The 19430-nt window shown below is 35.2% G+C and overlaps 1 protein-coding gene across 2 annotated transcripts in view; it reads right to left on the reverse strand.

Moving 5' to 3' along the window:
* Positions 1-3018: 3018 nt before the first annotated feature.
* Positions 3019-19430, reverse strand: part of UBE2K (ubiquitin conjugating enzyme E2 K) — a 68645-nt gene continuing 52233 nt past the window's right edge. For both annotated transcript variants that reach the window (XM_034671927.1, XM_002925166.4), the window contains 4 exons: positions 17843-17925; positions 8219-8318; positions 4811-4939; positions 3019-4493 (listed from right to left, as the gene is read on the reverse strand). In XM_034671927.1, the coding sequence (XP_034527818.1) occupies positions 4419-4493; positions 4811-4939; positions 8219-8318; positions 17843-17925 (387 nt within the window). In that variant the 3' untranslated portion in view covers positions 3019-4418. The remainder of the gene's footprint in view (positions 4494-4810; positions 4940-8218; positions 8319-17842; positions 17926-19430) is intronic.

Below are 19430 nucleotides of genomic sequence, written 5' to 3' on the forward strand. Positions count from 1 at the left end.
TTTTCAGGGGAAAACATGCATGCATTTATTTTTAAGAATTCCCAGTAAGGGGGGAAAAAAAATTCAACATCTTTAAAAATGTGTTTATTTTTTAAAAAATCAGTTGTGTACAAAAGTGTTTCGTAGTTTTTAATTCTCAAGACAAATACCCAACCCTCCACCCATAGCCCACCCTGCTTCAATGGTCTTTCTGGTAACCCTCCCATTTTCCCCTTACAGGAAGTTAATGGCTCAGAATAGACCCTCCTACAGAATTTATCATCACTAACAGATTGTTTAGAATAGAGATCTAGAGAAGCTAACAAGCAAGGTTCTTTCTCAGTGAGGTTAATGATAATCCCTATAATGGCAGTAGACTTCCAGCAGACACCACAACAAAGCACCATCAATTGCTGAAAGCTAAAAAATAGATATTATTTTCAATAGTATTTCATTTTCTATTGGAAAAGTCTTTAAATTACATTAAATAAGTCTCTTTCCCCCCAAAGAAATAGTCTAGCTTTTATTATGATGCCTGTAAAAAGTAGGTAACAGCAAGCACACAAGGATCGTTTAACAGCACAGTGCAATGATTTATATTCACTCACCCCCAGAACCAAACTGATAAACTGTGCCACACCTGACTATATATAGCAGCATGGTTGAAATAACCAAGCAAAAGGTGACACATTCACAACTTACATTTAAGTGATGATCACAGGTTTATGAGGGTAGATCAGTCCAATAAAGCAGTAACAGAACAAACAGGACAAGGGAGAGACTAACATTCCCCTATCCCTATGCCACAAGATTTTTAATCCATATTGCAACAGTGCAAATAGAACATGTGACATCATATGTTAGACACTGCAGAAAAGTAACATTTGGGGAAAAGGCTATTTATCAGTAAATACTTCAAGTTGCCTTCTTCCCCACTGATAGCAAACAGCTGATGTTAGCATTTATTTTAAACTGGTACTAAAGGAATGGAAATGCGAATTTTTGTTTATAAACCAATGGTTTGTACCCTGGAATTGAAATTTCTTGAACTAGAAAAAGTGATTAATACATTTTGTAAAAGTCCATGAAATAAAGTTAACTGTAAACAGACAGCTTCCTTTATCATATCCAAACATTGTTTCCATCTATGTACAAGAAAGTATACCTGGCTCCAACCCTTTCCTGCCCGAATCCATCTTAAATCTTTAAAACAACAAAAATGCTTTATTTCCTGTTTTGCTACAAGTACTGTGGGAACATTATCATACCCCTACTGCAGAGTTTTAAAAGCTCAAATCAGGCATACACTTACAGCCAAGATCTGCTTTTCACATTGATAAACTTATTAATAAGCAGCCTAAACAGTAACAAATATGCTGCATTCGTAGTGCATAAATAAGTAATATCCACTTTAACTGCCAATTCTTTCTTAAAGATATTTTAAAAAATTATTTTTGCATAGTTTTAAGCGCCACCAACAATCACAAATGTGAAATACTTCCAAAAAGAAAAAAAAAAAGTCAGTCTTACGTACATTTCATAGATTACTCTCCTCAAAGGCAAAATACCCAGAGTCCAAACATATATATACTTGAATGCATTATGTGTTTAAGTAAACCACAGTCACAATTCCAAATATTTTGGGGAGCCAACTCAGAGAATCTAATTTAGTACAGAGTTCTCAAATATTGATATACCACCTACTGTATACTTACTTGGGTGACAAATTGCTATTCATTCATTCAGTAATCTGTAGTGAAATACTAAACAACTAAGTATTTGTCCTTTTAAAAGTTGGGCATATACCCCGGAAATAGACCCAATTATAACAAAAACCTACTGGAATATCAGTGACCTCTAGCAAATCTGCCTGCCCTAAATATCATCTAAAATAAATAAATAAATATATATATTATATATGTATATATAATATATATATATATTTAACCATAATTTTTGAGGCTTTTACAACTGATGAATCACAAAAAATTTGAGAATTATAAAAATAATTTCCACCAGGGTACCTTTTCTCTAGACCTGCAGTTTTAGTGTCCTTTTTCCAAACCCGTAAGACCAAGAGGAAAAAAAAGTAATTGCCTTAATTTTTATGTTTGGGGAAATACATTTATCTGTAGAGAAGTAAAAAACAAGAAACATAAGGAAAGTGGGAAATGCACCAGAAAGGAAAGAGGGATTATCATATTTAATGTAAACGAGATAAATGAATTTTTGAAATGAAAAATGCATTATGGATAACTTCTTATACCAAATATTGTACTTTTCAATTTCCTGGGCACTGAGGATATTGAACGGTAGTTGGATGAGATTACCTATGGGGTTAATGTGCATAAAAATCAAAGGCAAGGTATAAAGGTATAGCTGCCTCCAAGAGCTAAGTAGGTAATGTTTGACCTTAGTAACCTCTGAGTTCATTCTCTCTTTTGTCTAACCACAGGACAATTAAATACACCCTGATAATATAGGTAAATAGCAAAATGGGTAGATGTGTTTGATATTTAAAATAATCCAAATATTACCAAGTCAACCCTCCATTAAAAAAAAATTAATTCTAACCAACAGTGGAACAAAACTGTCCACATTTCACACAATCCCAACCTTACTTCAAAATATAAAGAAAAGTAACCTTGGTTTTAGCTATTTAAAATAAATAAAGAAAAATCTTGTTTCCTTTGGCATCTTTAGAAAGTAACTAAACTATAACAATTAAAGGAGGTGATTGTATAAAGAAATTTATGCTTAAGCAAATATATAGGGGAAAAAAACATAGCAATTTGTGTTTAGTATGCAATAATATCAACTACAAGAGCTTACTATTAATTAGGAAAGCCTTACAGTTTTTGGAAGAACCTTCACATCTTTAACATTACAATATATTTAATAATGGTTCTTTTATTGCTTCTAAGATTATTGAGAAGTCAAATGAAACTATTATGAATTTATGGTTCAAAACTATTTTCCAAACACTTAATGATTATAATTTAGGATAAATAACACTTGAAGAAAGCAAACCTTTTATAATATGATTTTCAATATACAGCCTTACTTTAATTCATTCTCATTCCATTACATTTTTGTTATTTTTCATTGGTCCTGAAAATTTAATAAGAACTGTGTTTCTATGTATAGAACTGCCTGCATAAATCCATTTCAGCCTTCATAAAATGGTCACATTAGTGTTTGAGCTTGCAAAACTAATAATTTTCAAACTTTTGAACTTAGAATGAAATGTAACTTTAATACGAATAGAAAGTCTGACTATGTACAAGAAAAGGTAAAGTTTTCAATTCTCATATTATCAGAAACATCATAAAGAAAGCTAGATTTATAACACACTTCTATTCCTATGTGTATCTGAAGTATGTACAGTAAAACACCACACAGCTTTCATATGTCAATAGGGGCAAATGCAAGCAAGAGTGACTTGTAAAGTACCTGATAAAGCAATCTCTATAAAGCCAAAATTAGGCTAAAAAACTGCCAATAGTTGATTGCATCCTTGCAAGTTCTCAAAGAAAATTTCATCAGTTTAAAAACAGATGTCAAATTCACTGAAAAACTAAGCTGGGTCTTTCATTAAATCTTGGGAATACTGCAACATCAAGTATTTACTGTTTTTGCAAGAGGAACAAAATTGGCAGCTCCATTTTTACATTATTACTCACACAGGAAAGTTTTAAGAGTGAAGAACTGTAACAAAACATTCCAAATGGACGACCTAAAAATGGAGCAAGGGATACTGCCCCTCGACATATTTCTCCACCAAATATAGAGAAATTTACTACTAGAATATTAGCTGTGTGTGGTAAGAGGGGGAAAAATAGATATGGTGTCCCAGTCTGTTGACAAGGACAAAAAGGCTCTGAATAGGTCACCATCTTCAATTCTGGATAAATCTCATATTTAAGAATTCTCAAATGCTTAAAATGGTGGTCTTTTCAGCTACCCATCCTAAGAAGTCAAGTACAAGCATGCAAGTAAATTCACAGGCACAGAGGATCCATGTTAAAAACAGTTAAGGTAGCTGTGATGCAACACCAACAATTTGAATGGCCCTGACACACTCAAAATATTATCTTAATTATTCAACGAAATCCTGAAGCAAACTCTTGCTAGTCTTGGTACACTGCTAAACACTAAAGTAGCATGTTTTTTCCATGGTTTTAGCTTAGCTCAAAGAATTTTTACACTATTAAGAAAAAAAATTAAAGTATTTCCCCTTTTTAAATTTACACAGACGTTTAATTAGCTTTATTTACAGAGCAGAGATTTTTTTTCAGTCTCCAATGTTGCCTAGATAACATCATTAGGCAAGAATGCCAGTTTAAAAGAAATCTATGCAGAATCCTAAAAATAACAGATGCTGATGCTCCTCAAGAAGGGGCAAGCTTGACTATTATCAGCAGCTCTTTCTCTATGCCTCAGTTACTCAGGAGCAATTCTGTTGCAGTCTCTACATCCCATGATTTTGAAGACAAGGCCACTATTACCGCATTCTGTAGAGAAGAAAAGGAGACAAAAAAATCAAATCTCAAAATATTTTTAAAATACTGAATTATGCACTATCTTTACATTGAGAAAGCACACCTTGTTTTTTTTTTTAAGTTGCCTTGTATTTGTAGTGCATAAAAAGCTTCTAAACCAATGACTAGAATCAGCAAAAGGAAAAGAAAAAGTCGCTGATTGCAATAACGGAAGAAAGTTTATCAAAACTAGATTTAGATAATCTTTGAACCACTTTTGCCAGCCAAGGATATGCAATAATTTTAAATTAATCAATATTATCAAAATAAGCAAGCCTTTTGGTACTTACCCTATCAAAGCCCATAGCACATAGGTTTTCTATTTTTTTGGTGTATTCTGGACTAGAAACTGGTGCTCCAGCATACACATGTGCCCAAAGTCGAGCTGTCTGTTTGAACATTTCGGGATTTTGTTTGTACTATAATGAAGAAAAAAATTGAACGACATGAAAACGCAGTCACAATATTCAATACTTAATTACCTAAGGACTGGCTTTTTCTAAGTAATTTACATTTAAAATGTGATTGATTCAACTTTCTGTTGCAAATGAGATCACTCAAGAAAAAAAGTCTGACCTGAAGCTGTGATTCACAAGTGTTGACCAAAAAACGACCAATTATATTTATCAACTTTAATCTACAATTTCCATAGATATAAGTAACAGAAAACTAATACTAAGTGAAGTGAGGTACAGACATGTTTCTAAACACTGCGAAGTGTCAAACACTATACAACCAATTATTTGCTTCTAAAATTGTATGGATATTAACTAACAAATGTAACCAATTTTTGCATTAACCACAGCTCAGAAATAGAATACAACTAGACTTTGCTGTTTTGCTAGAACTGTATTAGTATACAATGATTTAAGAAAATACCATGTGCGAAGCCTTTTTTTAAAAAGATTTTATTTTGGGGGCACCTGGCTGGCTCAGTTGGTAGAGAGTGCAACTCTTGTTCTCAGGATTATGAGTTCAGCCCTGTGTTGAGCATGGGGCCTACTTACAGGAAAAAAAAAAAAAGATTTTTAAGTAATCTCACACCCATCATGGGGCTTACAACCCTGAGATCAAGAGTCACATGCTCCACCGACTGAGCCAGCCAGATGCTCAATATGCAGCCTTAATTTACAGCATGTTTTGAGATGTTTATGAACTCACTACACAGTACTTTTGAAAGGTAAGACTTCCCTTTCTCATTAGAAAGAGATAAATTTATTCTCAAATACCCTGGAACCCACATTATTTAACAAATGAAGTATAAATTTAAAATAACTGTTCAATTCACTTTAATATTTCTTTTAAAAGTATTTTACATGTATTAAATATTTGAAGACTGATCAGCTTCTATTATAATATTAAAATGATAAAACTAGATTCTACCTTATTAATTCCTAACGAGGAAGTCAAATTATTGAACTGTTTTAGGAGCCAGAAGAAAGCTCTAAGTCCAAATTCAGCCTTTGAGGCTCAGAACTCCATAGGAAATGAAAGCTGAGATTCAAGCCATGCTTCTGACTACCAAAAGCAAATGAACAATACATACATACAGCATGTAAAACCCTAATTCTACGCACTCTGAGACAAACAACAGTAGAAATGTATTAACAAGGATATACATAAAATAAGGAGTGTAGAGCTTTTCAAGGGAAAGGAACAGGTTTACTATGAGGAACCAGGCAGAGGAAACATGGCACATTGAGTGAAATGACCAGTAATAATGAACGCCATCTTGAAAAAGTGGGAGTTCAAGGAACAATAAGAATTTAGGAGATGAAGCTGGGTTTGTAGACAGTTCAAATCACAGAAAGACACTGCAAACTAAAGAATGTGGATTTACCAAGTAGGCGATAGCAGAGCTTCTAATAGGTTTTTAGTAGTAAAGTAAGATTTGTACTTTAAAAGCTCACTGGTATCAATGTAGAAGATGGGATGAGGAAGAGGCCGAGGAAGGGACAGCCATCAGAACAGCTGAATTGAGAATTTTTTTTTTTTAGAATTTATTTATTTATTTGGGGGAGGGGGCGGAGAGCACAGAGGGGAAGTAAGAGGGAGAAACAGACTCCCTGCTGGGCAGAGAACCTGTTTGGGACTTGATCCCAGGACCCTGAAATCATGACCTGAGCCAAAGGGAGACGCTTAACCGACTGAACCAGCCAGGCGCCTGAGAAGTTTTTAAAAATGTGAACTAAGGCAAATCAGAGAAGTATGATGACAGAGATACTGGGAATGGAATCACCAAGAGAACAGGAGGCACAGAAAATTCCAAGTCTGTGCCTTGGATATTTAAGCTGATAATGGTAACATATAAGGATGGATAAGTTCACAGGATTTAAGATTCTACGTTCAGCATGGGAACGTTTTGCTGAGATAGCCATGAAACATTCATATAGAACTATTCAGTTCTCAACAGACTCTTGGGCTTAAGGAGAGGTCAAGCCTAAACTTTTTCTCAACTTATAGGTGATAATATCAGTGTGGATATGATCATCCAAGTGACCATATGTAATGGAAAATAAAAGGAACAGTGTCAAAACCAAGAAACTATATTTAGAAGGAGGAAGAAGAGAAATAACTGTAGGAATTAAGAAGGAACAATTGCAACTACCAAGATGAGAAGAAAGTATCTCAGAAGTCAAGAGAAGAAAAAAATTCTAGGTGGCGGCAGCGAAGGGCTCAGTAAATCCTAATGGCTTAGCCAGGGACTGGCAAACTTTCTCACAGAACCAGATAATTCAAGCTTTTCAGACCATACTGTTTTTGTTTTAACTACACTCAACCTTGCCACTTGTGGCTGGAAGGTAAACAAAAGGATGTGGCTGTATTCCAATAAAACATTATTTACAAAAATAGTTGCTCTAGCTATAATTTGCTGACCTCTGCCTTGGAGATCAGATCAGAACTGAAAGATCAGAACTGAAAAATATTTATTCCACTTGGCCATAAGAGCCTTGGTAACTTTTACCATGCCACTTCAATCATAGCAGGAGCTGGTTAATATTATCATCAGGTGGGGGAGAACATGGAGCAAATGTTTTACAACCTGAACCTCAAAACTGTGATCCTCCAAGGAGAGTGCTACTTGAAGAAAAAAAAAGTCAAATGGCTTCTCAGGGATGTTTTCTTCTGTGCACATAAAAGCCATAGTTCCAGTAGGGTGGCTGTGCTTTGAGCACTCAGATTTCAGTTCTTTTAAATGTGAAAGAGGGATCAAATGACCATTCACTGTTGCTCCATAAATAGTGTAAAATATGTATATTTTTATCTTTATTTTTATAACACGCAAATACATTTATACGGTTACAAACAATTATTACCAGGGAGGGATTATCACTAAAGGGAGGGACAGACAGATGGATACACACATGATAAAGCATGTATAGTAAAATGTTAATCCCAGAATCCGGATGTAGGTAGGAATATGGGTGTTCACTGTATAAATCTTTTGACATTGTGTTCGAAAATTTCCACTAATTTTTTTTAAAAAAAGCTTCTATCATGTATCCAATTAGTATATTAAAAATCAATAAAGTTTGCACTATTACATCTGATAAAATAATCTTACCGAAAAAAAGAAAACCACTTCCAAATTTAGTTTCAATAGAACTATGCACGTTAACGTTAATACTACAAAACCACTACAGTAGTAGAGACTCAAAGGTAAGTATAAGGAAGTCTTTTGAAAGCAGCTACCTTACCTGATTTGCTACTACTGCATCTTGTGGATCATCTGGTTCTGCAGCTGCCAACAGGGCTTGCAATGACAATAATACCGTGCGGAGAGTCATTGCTGCTGCCCTAAAAATCAAAACAGGAAAATACCACAGTTAAGAACATGCTGCATGATAAAAGCAAAGTGGATGTTTTCTAAATAAAATATAAAAACTACTGGAGCTAAAAATTATCTAGATTTTATCTTAATCATGTAATTTATATAAATGTATATATCTGCCTATCATATGTTTTTCTTTACTTTACAATGAATAAATGAGTCTATTTTTTTTTAAAAGATTTTATTTATTTATTTGACAGAGACAGCCAGCGAGAGAGGGAACACAGGCAGGGGGAGTGGGAGAGGAAGAAGCAGGCTCCCAGCGGAGGAGCCTGATGTGGGGCTCGATCCCAGAATGCTGGGATCACGCCCTGAGCCGAAGGCAGACGCTTAACAACTGCGCCACCCAGGCTCCCCAGTCTTTCTATTTTTTAAGACAAGTCAAACCATCCTGAACTGGACTTGCTTTTCTTATTGTTGCCAATATCCTTCTGGTCGGCTTTACTCACTGACTTAACTTTTTATCCATTTCTCTAGACATAAAGTGATAAACTAGTATATATAACTTTCTTTCAGTGCCACTCCAAAAACATGTAAAATGCCATCAAGCAAATATCCCTAACTTTCAAGAAACCATGAAATCATTCCATAACATTCTGAACTAGAGCAAGTTATTTGCTTAAAATACATCACTTAATTCATGCATCTATATGAAGCAAATAGTTATCTAAGAAATGGTATCTAACCTAACCAGCAAGGATTCTTACCATTCCTGTTAAAAAACTCTTTGGCCAAAATAGATATATTTATAAATACAATAAACACAACAGTGAAATATTTAAAATGTTGAAGAGTATTAAATAATAAGCCCATTTTATTTTTTTTTAAAGATTTTATTTATCTGAGAGAGAGTGAAAGGGGGAGGGAGAGAGAGAGAGAGTGTGAGTACATGAGCAGGGGGAGGGAGAGGGAGAAGCAGACTCCTCGCTGAACAGGGAGCCCGACGGAACTATATCCCCAGGACCCTAGGATCATGACCTCAGCAGAAGGCAGACAATTAACCGACTGACCCCAGCACTCCAGCCCATTTTAAACATTTTATTTTTAAGTAATCTCTACACCCAATGTGGGCCTCGAACTCACAACCACGAGATCAAGTTGCATGCTCTACCAACTGAGCCAGACAGGCACCCCACAATAAGCCCATTTTAACCACACAAATTAGATATTCTAAATCTTTTTCAACTGGGTTCCTCATTTTAACCATGTAACAAATTACTAAGTCACTATTTTCTCAATTTTCCAAGGTTGATTACAATAAAAGTTAACTTATTACCAACAACAGATGCCTTAAGGCACTGTATCTCACAAAGTGTAGTTTCACCAACCAGGAGTGTCAACATCACCTGGGGAACTTTAAGAAATGAAAATTCTCAGCCTCATCCCAGACCTACTGAATAAGAAACTCTGGGGTGATTTAACAAGAACTCCAAAAGTGATTCTGATGCAACCTAATATTTGAGAAATACTGCTTTAGTGGATTACAGTTTGAGCTAATTAAGAAAGGCTGTTCTAGGGGCAATTGGGTGATCCAGTCTGTTAAGCATCCAGCTCCTGGTTTCAGCTCAGGTTGTGATCTCAGGGTTGTGAGACCGAGCCCCACGTCAAGTTCTGCACTCAGTGCAGAGTCTGCTTAAGACTCTCTCTCTCCCTCCCTCTCTAAAATAGATAAATCTTAGGAAAAAAAAGGAAAGAAAGGCTGTTCTAAACCAATATAATAAAATCAATATCACAACTATAGAACTGTATTTTATATATTAGAGAAAAATTACATTACAAATGAATTTTCATCTAAAATGCTATCAGAATAAAAATTTTTATTGATCAATTTACCCTTTTAGAGATACTTACAGGAACAGGAGAAGAGTGGTTATGAAACAAAAATTAGCTGAAATGCTAATGCTAGCATTAAAAAGAACAGGAGGCCAATGCAGGGCTCCATCCCAGAACCCTGAGGCTCCCTGCTCAGCAGGGAACCTGCTTCTCCCTCTCCCTCTACCCCTCCCCACTGCTCATGCATTCTCTCTCTAATAAATAAAATCTTAAAAAAAAAAGAAAAAGTCATGACGTTACTTCAAACAAAATCTTAAGTTATATAATTTTTAATAGTTATTTCTTTTGAGGAATCTGAATATTAAAGAAAAATCATCACTCAAGGAAGTATTTCATACTAAAACAATTATTAAACTCACAATAACTTTAACAATAGAAACAAACTGAGGGCTTCAGAGAGGAGAGGGGTGGAGGAATGGGATAGACCGGTGATGGGTAGTAAGGACGGCACGTATTGTATGGTGCACTGGGTGTTATACGCAACTAATGAATCATCGAACTTTACATCGGAAACCGGGGATGTACTGTATGGTGACTAACATAATATAATAAAAAAACATTTAAAAAAACCATGAAAACACATAAAAGCCATTTAAATCTTTGCAAAATCTTAGCAAAACCTTAATAACGTTACATGAGTAGCTCTATGTATTTGTATCTCAACAAGCCAATAAGCCTTTCCTTTAAAACTTGAGCTCTTAAAAGAATCAATTTCGACCCTTGTTTTACACCATATATAAAAATTAAGTCAAAACAGATCAAAGACCCAAGCGCAAGAGCTAAAACTATAGAACTCTTAGAAGAAAACATACGAGGAAAGTTTCATGACACTGGAGTTGACAATGATTTCTTGGACAGCACATCAAAAGCACAGGCAACAACAGAAAAAATAAAAGAAATTGGTCTAACTATATCAAAGTTAACTGTGTAGAGAGAAAAACCTCCTGTGCAAAGGATAAAATCAACAGAGTAAAAGGCAACCCAAAGAATGGGAGAAAATATTTGCAAATCATGTATCTGATAAAGGGTTAATGTCAAAGAGCTTCTATAACTCAACAACAAAAAAAAACAATTAAAAAATGAGAAAGGACTTGAACAAATATTTCTCCAGAGAAGATATACAAATATCTGATAAGCGTGTGAAAAGATGTTAATATCACTAATCATTAGGGAAACAAATCAATGAGATACTACCTCACATCATTAGAATGGCTACTATCAAACAAAACAGAACAGAAAAATAACGGTTGTTGGTGAAGATGTGGAGTCATTGGAATCCTTATGCACAGCTGGTGGGAATGCAAAATGGAGTAACAATTAAAACAGTATATAGCAATTCTTCAAAAAATTTAAACACAGAATTACCATATGATCTAACAATTCCACTTGTAGGTACATAACCAAAATAACTGAAAGCAGGGACTCAGATATTGGTACACCCATGTTCACAACAAGGATTATTCACAATAGCCAGAAGGTGGAAGTAATTCATTTCCATCAACCCATGAATGAATAAAATGTGGTATATACATACATTGGAATACTACTCAGGCTTAAAAAAGAAGACAAATCAGACACATGCTACAACATGGATGAATCCTGATGACATTATGTTAAGTGAAGCCAGGAATAAAAAGACAAATATTATGATTCATGAGAATTCATAGAATTCATAGAAGCCAAATTCATAGAGACAGAAAGGAGAATTTGTCATTGTTGGAAGATGAAAGAAATGGGAAGTTATTGTTTAATAGGTATGGTTTCAGTTTCAAAAGATGAAAAGGTAGGAGGGAAAGGGTAGAAGGATGAAGAGTGAGGGCACAGAGGATTTTTAGGGAAGTGAAAATACTCTGTATACCAGAATGATGGATACATGTCATCATACACTTGTTCAAATGCATAGAATGGACAACACCAAGAGTGAACCATAATATAAACTAAGGATTGCGGGTAATTGAGATAGGTCAATGCAGGTTCCTCAGCTGTAACAAATGTACCATTCTGATAGAAGATGCTGACAATGGGGTAGACTATGCATGTGTAGGGGCAGGAAATTTCTGTACCTTCCTCTCAATTTTGCTATGAATCTAGAACTGCTCTAAAAAAAATACAGGACTGGAGACTGGTAGCATAACAATGTGAATATACTTAATAATAGTCATCTGTAAACTTACTTGAAACAGTGAAGATTTCCATGTTATATGTCAATTAAAAAAAACAAGATGATAAATTTTATGTCATAGATATTTTACAATATAAAAAACTTTTTAAAATTAATTTTTAACGATTTATTTATTGTCAGAGAAAGAGAGTGAGTGAGCATAAGCAGGGGAGTGGCAGGCAGAGGGAGAAGCAGGCTCCCCGCTGAGCAAGGAGCTCGACCTGGGACTCAATCCCTTGACCCAGGATCATGACCTGAGCTGAACGTAAACACTTAACCAATTGAGCCACCCAGGTGTCCTTAAAAAACTTTAAAGTGAGAAGCTTTTCCCTTAGAGATCTGTAAGTTTTTACTATAAATACTTTCTACTTCTTTTGTTTACAGTTATATTTTATTTATTTTATTTACAGTCTTTATTGGAAGGACACAAACTTATAAACCCCTGAACTTAACAACTTCAAAAATCAGACACTAAGAACCTAAAGATGAACATGTTCAAAGGGAGAGTTTGCTCTCAATATGAAAGGAAAAATCTTAGATTTGATTCATAACAATCTCAATGAGAAAAAGTTATGTTTTCTATATGCTTCAAATTTTTCATAATGAAATGTTGGGGGAGGTATTTATAAACCATTAAGAACTGGCTAAAAGGAAATCTAAATGACACCTGAAACTAATATTATATGTCAACTACACTTCAATAAAAAAAAAAAAAACAAAGAAGTGATTTAGTTGGTTAAGTGTCAGACTCTTGATTTTGGCTCAGGTCATGATCTCAGGGTTGTGAGATCCAACCGCATGTTGGGCTCCACGCTGGGTGTGGAGTCTGCATAAAATTCTTTCTCCCCCTCCAACACCCCCTTTAAAAACACACACACACACACACACACACAAAAAGTGGATGCAGGTAAAAATGAATGAATGAATGAATTTTTTAAAATGCTAGAGGAAAAAAAAACCCCAAATGAAAAGTTTCAAGTTGGACAAAAAATTAATGGTATATAATCACATTGTTTTAATAATCCATTGTAATAAAACTATTATCAAAACAAAACCTAGTCTTCTGGCTCTATAAACTATAGAAATTATAACATCTTTGATAGTGTAAAGAAGTGTGTATGTTTTTGGGGGCACCTGGATGGCTCAGCTGGTTAAGTGTCTGTCTTCAGCTCAGGTCATGATCCCAGGGTCCTAGGATTGAGCGCCATGTCCAGCTCCCTGCTCAGCGGGGAACCTGCTTCTCCCTCCCCTGTTCCCCCCCCACATGCACTCGCTCTCTCGCTCTCTCTCAGGTAAACAAAATCTTAAAAAGAATTTAAAAACGTGTATGTTGACTGATCTACATTAATTTTTAAATCTAAATTTAATAATGTGAAAAAAGTATACAAGTAAAAAAACACCTTTTATTCCATTTATTGTTCTTTTTACATAGTACTGACTAAACTCATAATGCACTCAGATTTTTTTAGGATTCAGTGTGTAAAAAACAAATCCTAACAGGCAAACAGGAATATGAAATTTCAAAATGTGCCAGCTAATTTTAATAGTCAGTGGATGATGTACCTTATAAATCTATCTTCAGTAACTTAATTTTGCTCAGATCTCAATAAACACAGTCAAGATGGCTAATTAAATATTCATGCATACAGACTCAGCAGGGCCTTCAAAACATAAAACAGCTATGTGAATTGTCAGTATTGTTGACTAACTTTCTGTTAAGGGTCTTCAGAAGACTATCAATATAACTGATGTTTATACAAAACACTGGCTGCTTCTTGAAGATTTTGGCAGCTCTTTTGTTACAATTTTTTATTAAAGTATAATAAGCCGAGTTAAATGCTATACATCTGGATGAATTTTTATGTATGTATACACCCATGTAATCAGCACTAAGATCAAAGTATAGAGTATTCTCAGCACTCAAAAAAACCTCACTCTTGCAACTCCCTTTCACAACCCTCACCTACCCCCAACACGGTCCTAATTTCTATCACCGTAAATTAGTTTTGGCTTACTTTGAATTTTATAAAAACAGAATCACACACTATGTGCTCCTTTGTGTCTGGCTTTGGTCACTCGACATGTCTGTGAGAATTATCCATGTTGTTTGTGTCAATACACTTTTTTTTTTTAAGATTTTATTTATTTATTTGAAAGAGAGAGAGACAATGAGAGAGCACGAGAGGGGGGAGGGTCAGAGGGAGAAGCAGACTCCCCACCGAGTAGGGAACCCAATGCGGAACTCAATCCTGGGACTCATGGGATCGTGACCTGACCTGAAGGCAGTCGCTTAACTGACTGAGCCACTCAGGCACCCCAATATGTTTTTTTTTTTAACTACTATGTAGTGTTTCACTGTACGATTATTCCACTATATGTCCATTTTCTGGTTGACATTTAGGTTATTGAATAAACATGCTACAGATATTCTTGTACAAGTCTTTTGGTGGACATATGCATTCATTTCTCTTGGATATAGACCTAGGAGTGGAATTGCTGGGCCAAACCAAAGGTGTATGTATGCTGGCTGAGTGGCTGAACCACATTCCTACCAACAATGCAAGAAAACTATTTATAAGCATGTAGTAGTATCTAATTATAATTTTAATTTGCATTTCCCTGATGACTAATGATGCTGAGCACTGCTTATCAACCATCTAGGTATTCTCTTAATGCCTGTTCATGTCCTTTAGAAAAGTAGTATCACTGAGTGCAATTTTTAAGTGTAGTCATTTTCTTCTATTTCCCCAGGTAAATAGACACCTACAGTCATAATAGGTGTCAGTCGAAAAACATCAGAAAATAGTTTCCATATAGAACACACTGTGGAGTTAATAAACATAGAGTTGTTAAATATTAAAGGTAACTTGACATATGTATTAACAAAAGACCAAGACAGTTTTCTAGCACACCTATCCCAAATTATTCAATGTTTATTCAATTTATTTTTCTGAAGATTACTATCCTCTAGTCTTCTTTACCAAATTCCAGACCTGAACCCTAGAGCTGGCTGTCAATTATATCCACTGTCAATTATACCTCAGTAACCTCGGGGGGGGGGGGGGGGCTTATGATATTCAGGTATATCTAATCTCACCTATTTTTATCTATGTGTCTTTGACATTTTAAAATATTTCAATTATATAGATATGAAATGAAACTAAATTCAGCTATTTCACATCTGCCTAAGGAAATGGAATAGTTGACAAAAAGTGTTTCAGTACAAAAGTGCCAAGTTCTCTTTCTACATATACACCATAATCTTTCAACTGTCTATACAGAGATAATCAGAAGTGGCTGAACTGCTGGCTTAACTCCGAACAAAAAGGGGAGTGAATGGAAAATTTTAGTCTGGAGCTATATTTGTTTTTAAAAAGGGATGTGGGGAGGGGGGAGCAGGGAGGAGAGTATCATTCTCTGAGAATTGCTGGGTAGGGCAAAGTCAGAAGCAGGGAGGCAGGCTACAGTAATCATCCAGGAAAGAGGTAATGTGACTTGGACCAGGTAGTAGTAATGAAACTGCTAATTAGATTTTGGAAGTTTCACCAGTAAGATTTGCAAACAGGGTACAGAGTACCAGAGAAACAAGAACCAAGGATCATGATGAGGTTTTGGCCAGAGCAACTGCACCAATGTAGTTGCCGATAACTCAGATGGGGTGACACAGGTTTTGGGTTAGGGGAATGTCAGTTCAGTTTTCAACATGCTTTAAGTTTGAGATGTCTACTACATACATATTGAAGTACAGATGTTAAGCAGGCAGCAGCATGGTGTGGAGTCCAAGAAAGATAAATTTATGAGTTGCTATGGTATTTACAAAGTGAAGTTCTAAAATCAGATGAGCATACCAGGAAACTGAGTATAGATGAAAAGTAGCAGAGGTAAAGACTTACTAGCCCCAAGAAGTACTCTCTCATGTGCAAAGCCCCTAGAAACAAGGGAGGAACTAGTTACGGAATCTGGGAATAGGCACAGGAAAAGGGAGAACAGAAGAACTAATGTCCCAGAGACCAAGTGAAAGAAGTACAATGTCTGCAAATATTCATTAGTATCGCTGAATGATCAAACTATTATAAAGGGTCTTTGAGATAACATTATGGATAAAAACACTGAGGCCTACAAATTGCAAAAAGTCACAAATTGAAAGAATGACAGAATAAAATTAGCTCTATTTCACACTATTCAATGTTTAAGGGTATGGAATACAGATCAAGAAACCAGATCCCAAGAGATGATCTGAGGGAGGAGGTTTTATTCCGATGTGATACTAGAATAGAAATGCAAAACCAAACCAACAATTCTTGTTTATCTAATTACTAAATAAACCAAATCACCCAACACTAAATGCTGTCATTTCTGTTTCACCTTGTTCAGGTTCCATTCTTTCCCTTTCTTAACAAATCAAACACATAGCTTATCACTGTTTTCGCCCACTCTGATATCTTTTTTAGATACTTCTTGTCTTAGTTTCTTCCATTCATATTGTTAGAATATGTCAGGCTCCACTCTAAGAAAATTACATAAACAATTCATTTAATCCTTTTAACAGCCCTATGAAGTAGTAACTAACCCCATCTTGTGAGATGAGGACACTAAAGCACAAAGCCTAGGTAATTTGCTCAAGACCACAGTTTAGTAAATGGCAGAGTCAGGAACTGAACTTAATGGCTCCAGGAAACACTCTGCTGCTAAAATCAAATCAGATAAAACATGTGGAAAGCACTATAAAGTGCTATGCAAACGAAGATATCACTTACAAAGGTACTTCTTTCTTCAAATCTGAGAACTTTAACTAAGCTCACTTAACACAACTTTTAACAGTTTTGTTGCCTACATTCCACCCAAATCAGAGCTGATCACTTCAATAAATTTTTTTAGTTTTTCACCAAGTATCTTCCAGAAACAGCAAAGAACCAAATTTACCAAAATAAATGAAATCAAGACTTTTCAAGATGTAAAGCTAGCATCTGACATTACCTAGTAAGTCACTATTTATTTACTTTAATTTAAAAATATTATTTATTTATTTGAGAGAGAGCAAAAGCGATCACAGAGGAAGAGGGAGAAGCAGACTCACCACTGAGCAGAGAGCCCGATGTGGGGCTCGATCCCAGGACCCGGATAATAACTGTGATCTCAATTCTAACACACTTTTTAAAAAAGATTTATTTATTTTACAGAGGTGGTGGCAGGGCCAGAGGGAGAGGGAGAGAGAATGTCAAGCAGACTCCATGCTTATTAGCGCAGATCTGACATGGGACTCAGGCTCATGACCTGAGCTGAAACCAAGTGTCAGACACTTAACCAACTGTGACACCCAGACACCCCAACACATTTTTGATTATGCACTTAAGAGACTTCATAGTTTTAAAGTAACAGTCCAAATAAGAGAAAGTATAATATATGCTTATGTTTTGAGGCAATTACATGTATAACACTCTAAATATAGCCTTGGAATTCACTGAGAGGAAAGAAAGTGAATTCAAAATCTCTTACCATTGATCTTTCAGGATATCCAAACAAATAGCCCCTGTGACGGAACTAATATTAGGATGCCATATTTTAGTGATAAACCGGACCTAGAATATAAAGCACACTTGAGTTTTTAAGTAAAAGAAATAAAACACATATAGTTCAAGTACAACCACAAGAAAACGAAATCCTCAGATTAAAAAAAAAAAGTCCATACTTACATTACCATCATTTTGCCTAGCTGAAGGGAAGGGTGTGGAAGACAAAGCATTCAGTAAGCTGAATGCTGTCAGTGACATACATTCTTTTTAAACCTTTTAATAAATGCTCACCCCTAAAGAAACCCAACAATTACCAGGTGTTTACAATTTCCCTAGCATAATAGTCCATGCTATGAGAACTACAACACAGACTAAAATCTAATTACGTAAAGTAACATAAAATAAAAATTAATATAGACGGTAAATGGCAATTTATTTAGCGTCAAGTAGGATGCAGGATAGCTCTGAAGGACAAAGTAAGCAAAGTCAGTACACAGAAGCATTTTAGTAGTAAGTGGCTCCTAAATTTTCTGTAGAAATTGTTTCCTCAGATTTTTAAAAAAAAAAATTCAACAAACATTCGAAAGACACTGGCACTGAGGCTTAGAGTTTAAGAAATTTATCCAAAATCAAATGACTAGTTAGCAATAGAACAATATGCAAACTTACACAATCTCATTTCAGATTCTGAGTCTCTAATCACCTCATTATTTGTCTTAACACGGATAAGAAACCAACAAAGTGAAAATGCTAACTCTAACAGGTCACCATGAAATGAAATCCAGTTCATCAGTTCTTACTAGCTTTTGAAGGACCAAATATTATTATTTAGGGGAGACCTATTATTATTATTATTATATCTGACACATATAATAGTCATCTGAGATGAAACTCCTTTACACTTAATAGATTAATTGCTGTAAGTCAAGCAATGGTTCTTTTTTTTTTTTTTTAAAGTAGGCTCCATGCCCAGAGTCAAGCCCAAGTGGGGCCTGAACTCACGACCCTGAGATTAAAACCTGAGCCAATATCAAGAGTCAGATGCTTAATCAACTGAGCTACCCAGGTGCCCCAAACCAAGCAATGTTCTAAGTACTCTACAAAAATTAACTCGTCAATATGTGCTCCAAATCTAAGCTATTTATGGAAAGAAGCTAAGCAGATAGCTTCCACTTCTCTCCTTGTGACTGGATTTGTCTATACTACCTGTTATTACTTCCTCACTTAATTACTCACTAACTTATATGCTAAAAAAGAACTTCAAGTTACCAATGACTTCAAAACATCTAAAACTGATGGAATCTTTCCATGTATTGGTCCTTTTTAATTCTTGCTTTCAAAGGTATCTACTTCTCTCAATCCACAGAATCACCAACTCGCTAAACAAAACCATCATCCTACACTTGGGTTACTAAACAGTCTACTGACTTTAATACCTTCAGTTCTTTTTCTTTCAATCCATTCTTCACATTGAAACCAAGAGTACCCTTTAAAATAACTAATTCATTACTCTACGTAAGGTCCTTTACTGACTTCTCATTCCCTTTATGTAATCCTGCACTCTTAAACTG

Source organism: Ailuropoda melanoleuca, chromosome 11, assembly GCF_002007445.2.
Source record: "Ailuropoda melanoleuca isolate Jingjing chromosome 11, ASM200744v2, whole genome shotgun sequence".
Taxonomy (NCBI): Eukaryota; Metazoa; Chordata; class Mammalia; order Carnivora; family Ursidae; genus Ailuropoda; species Ailuropoda melanoleuca.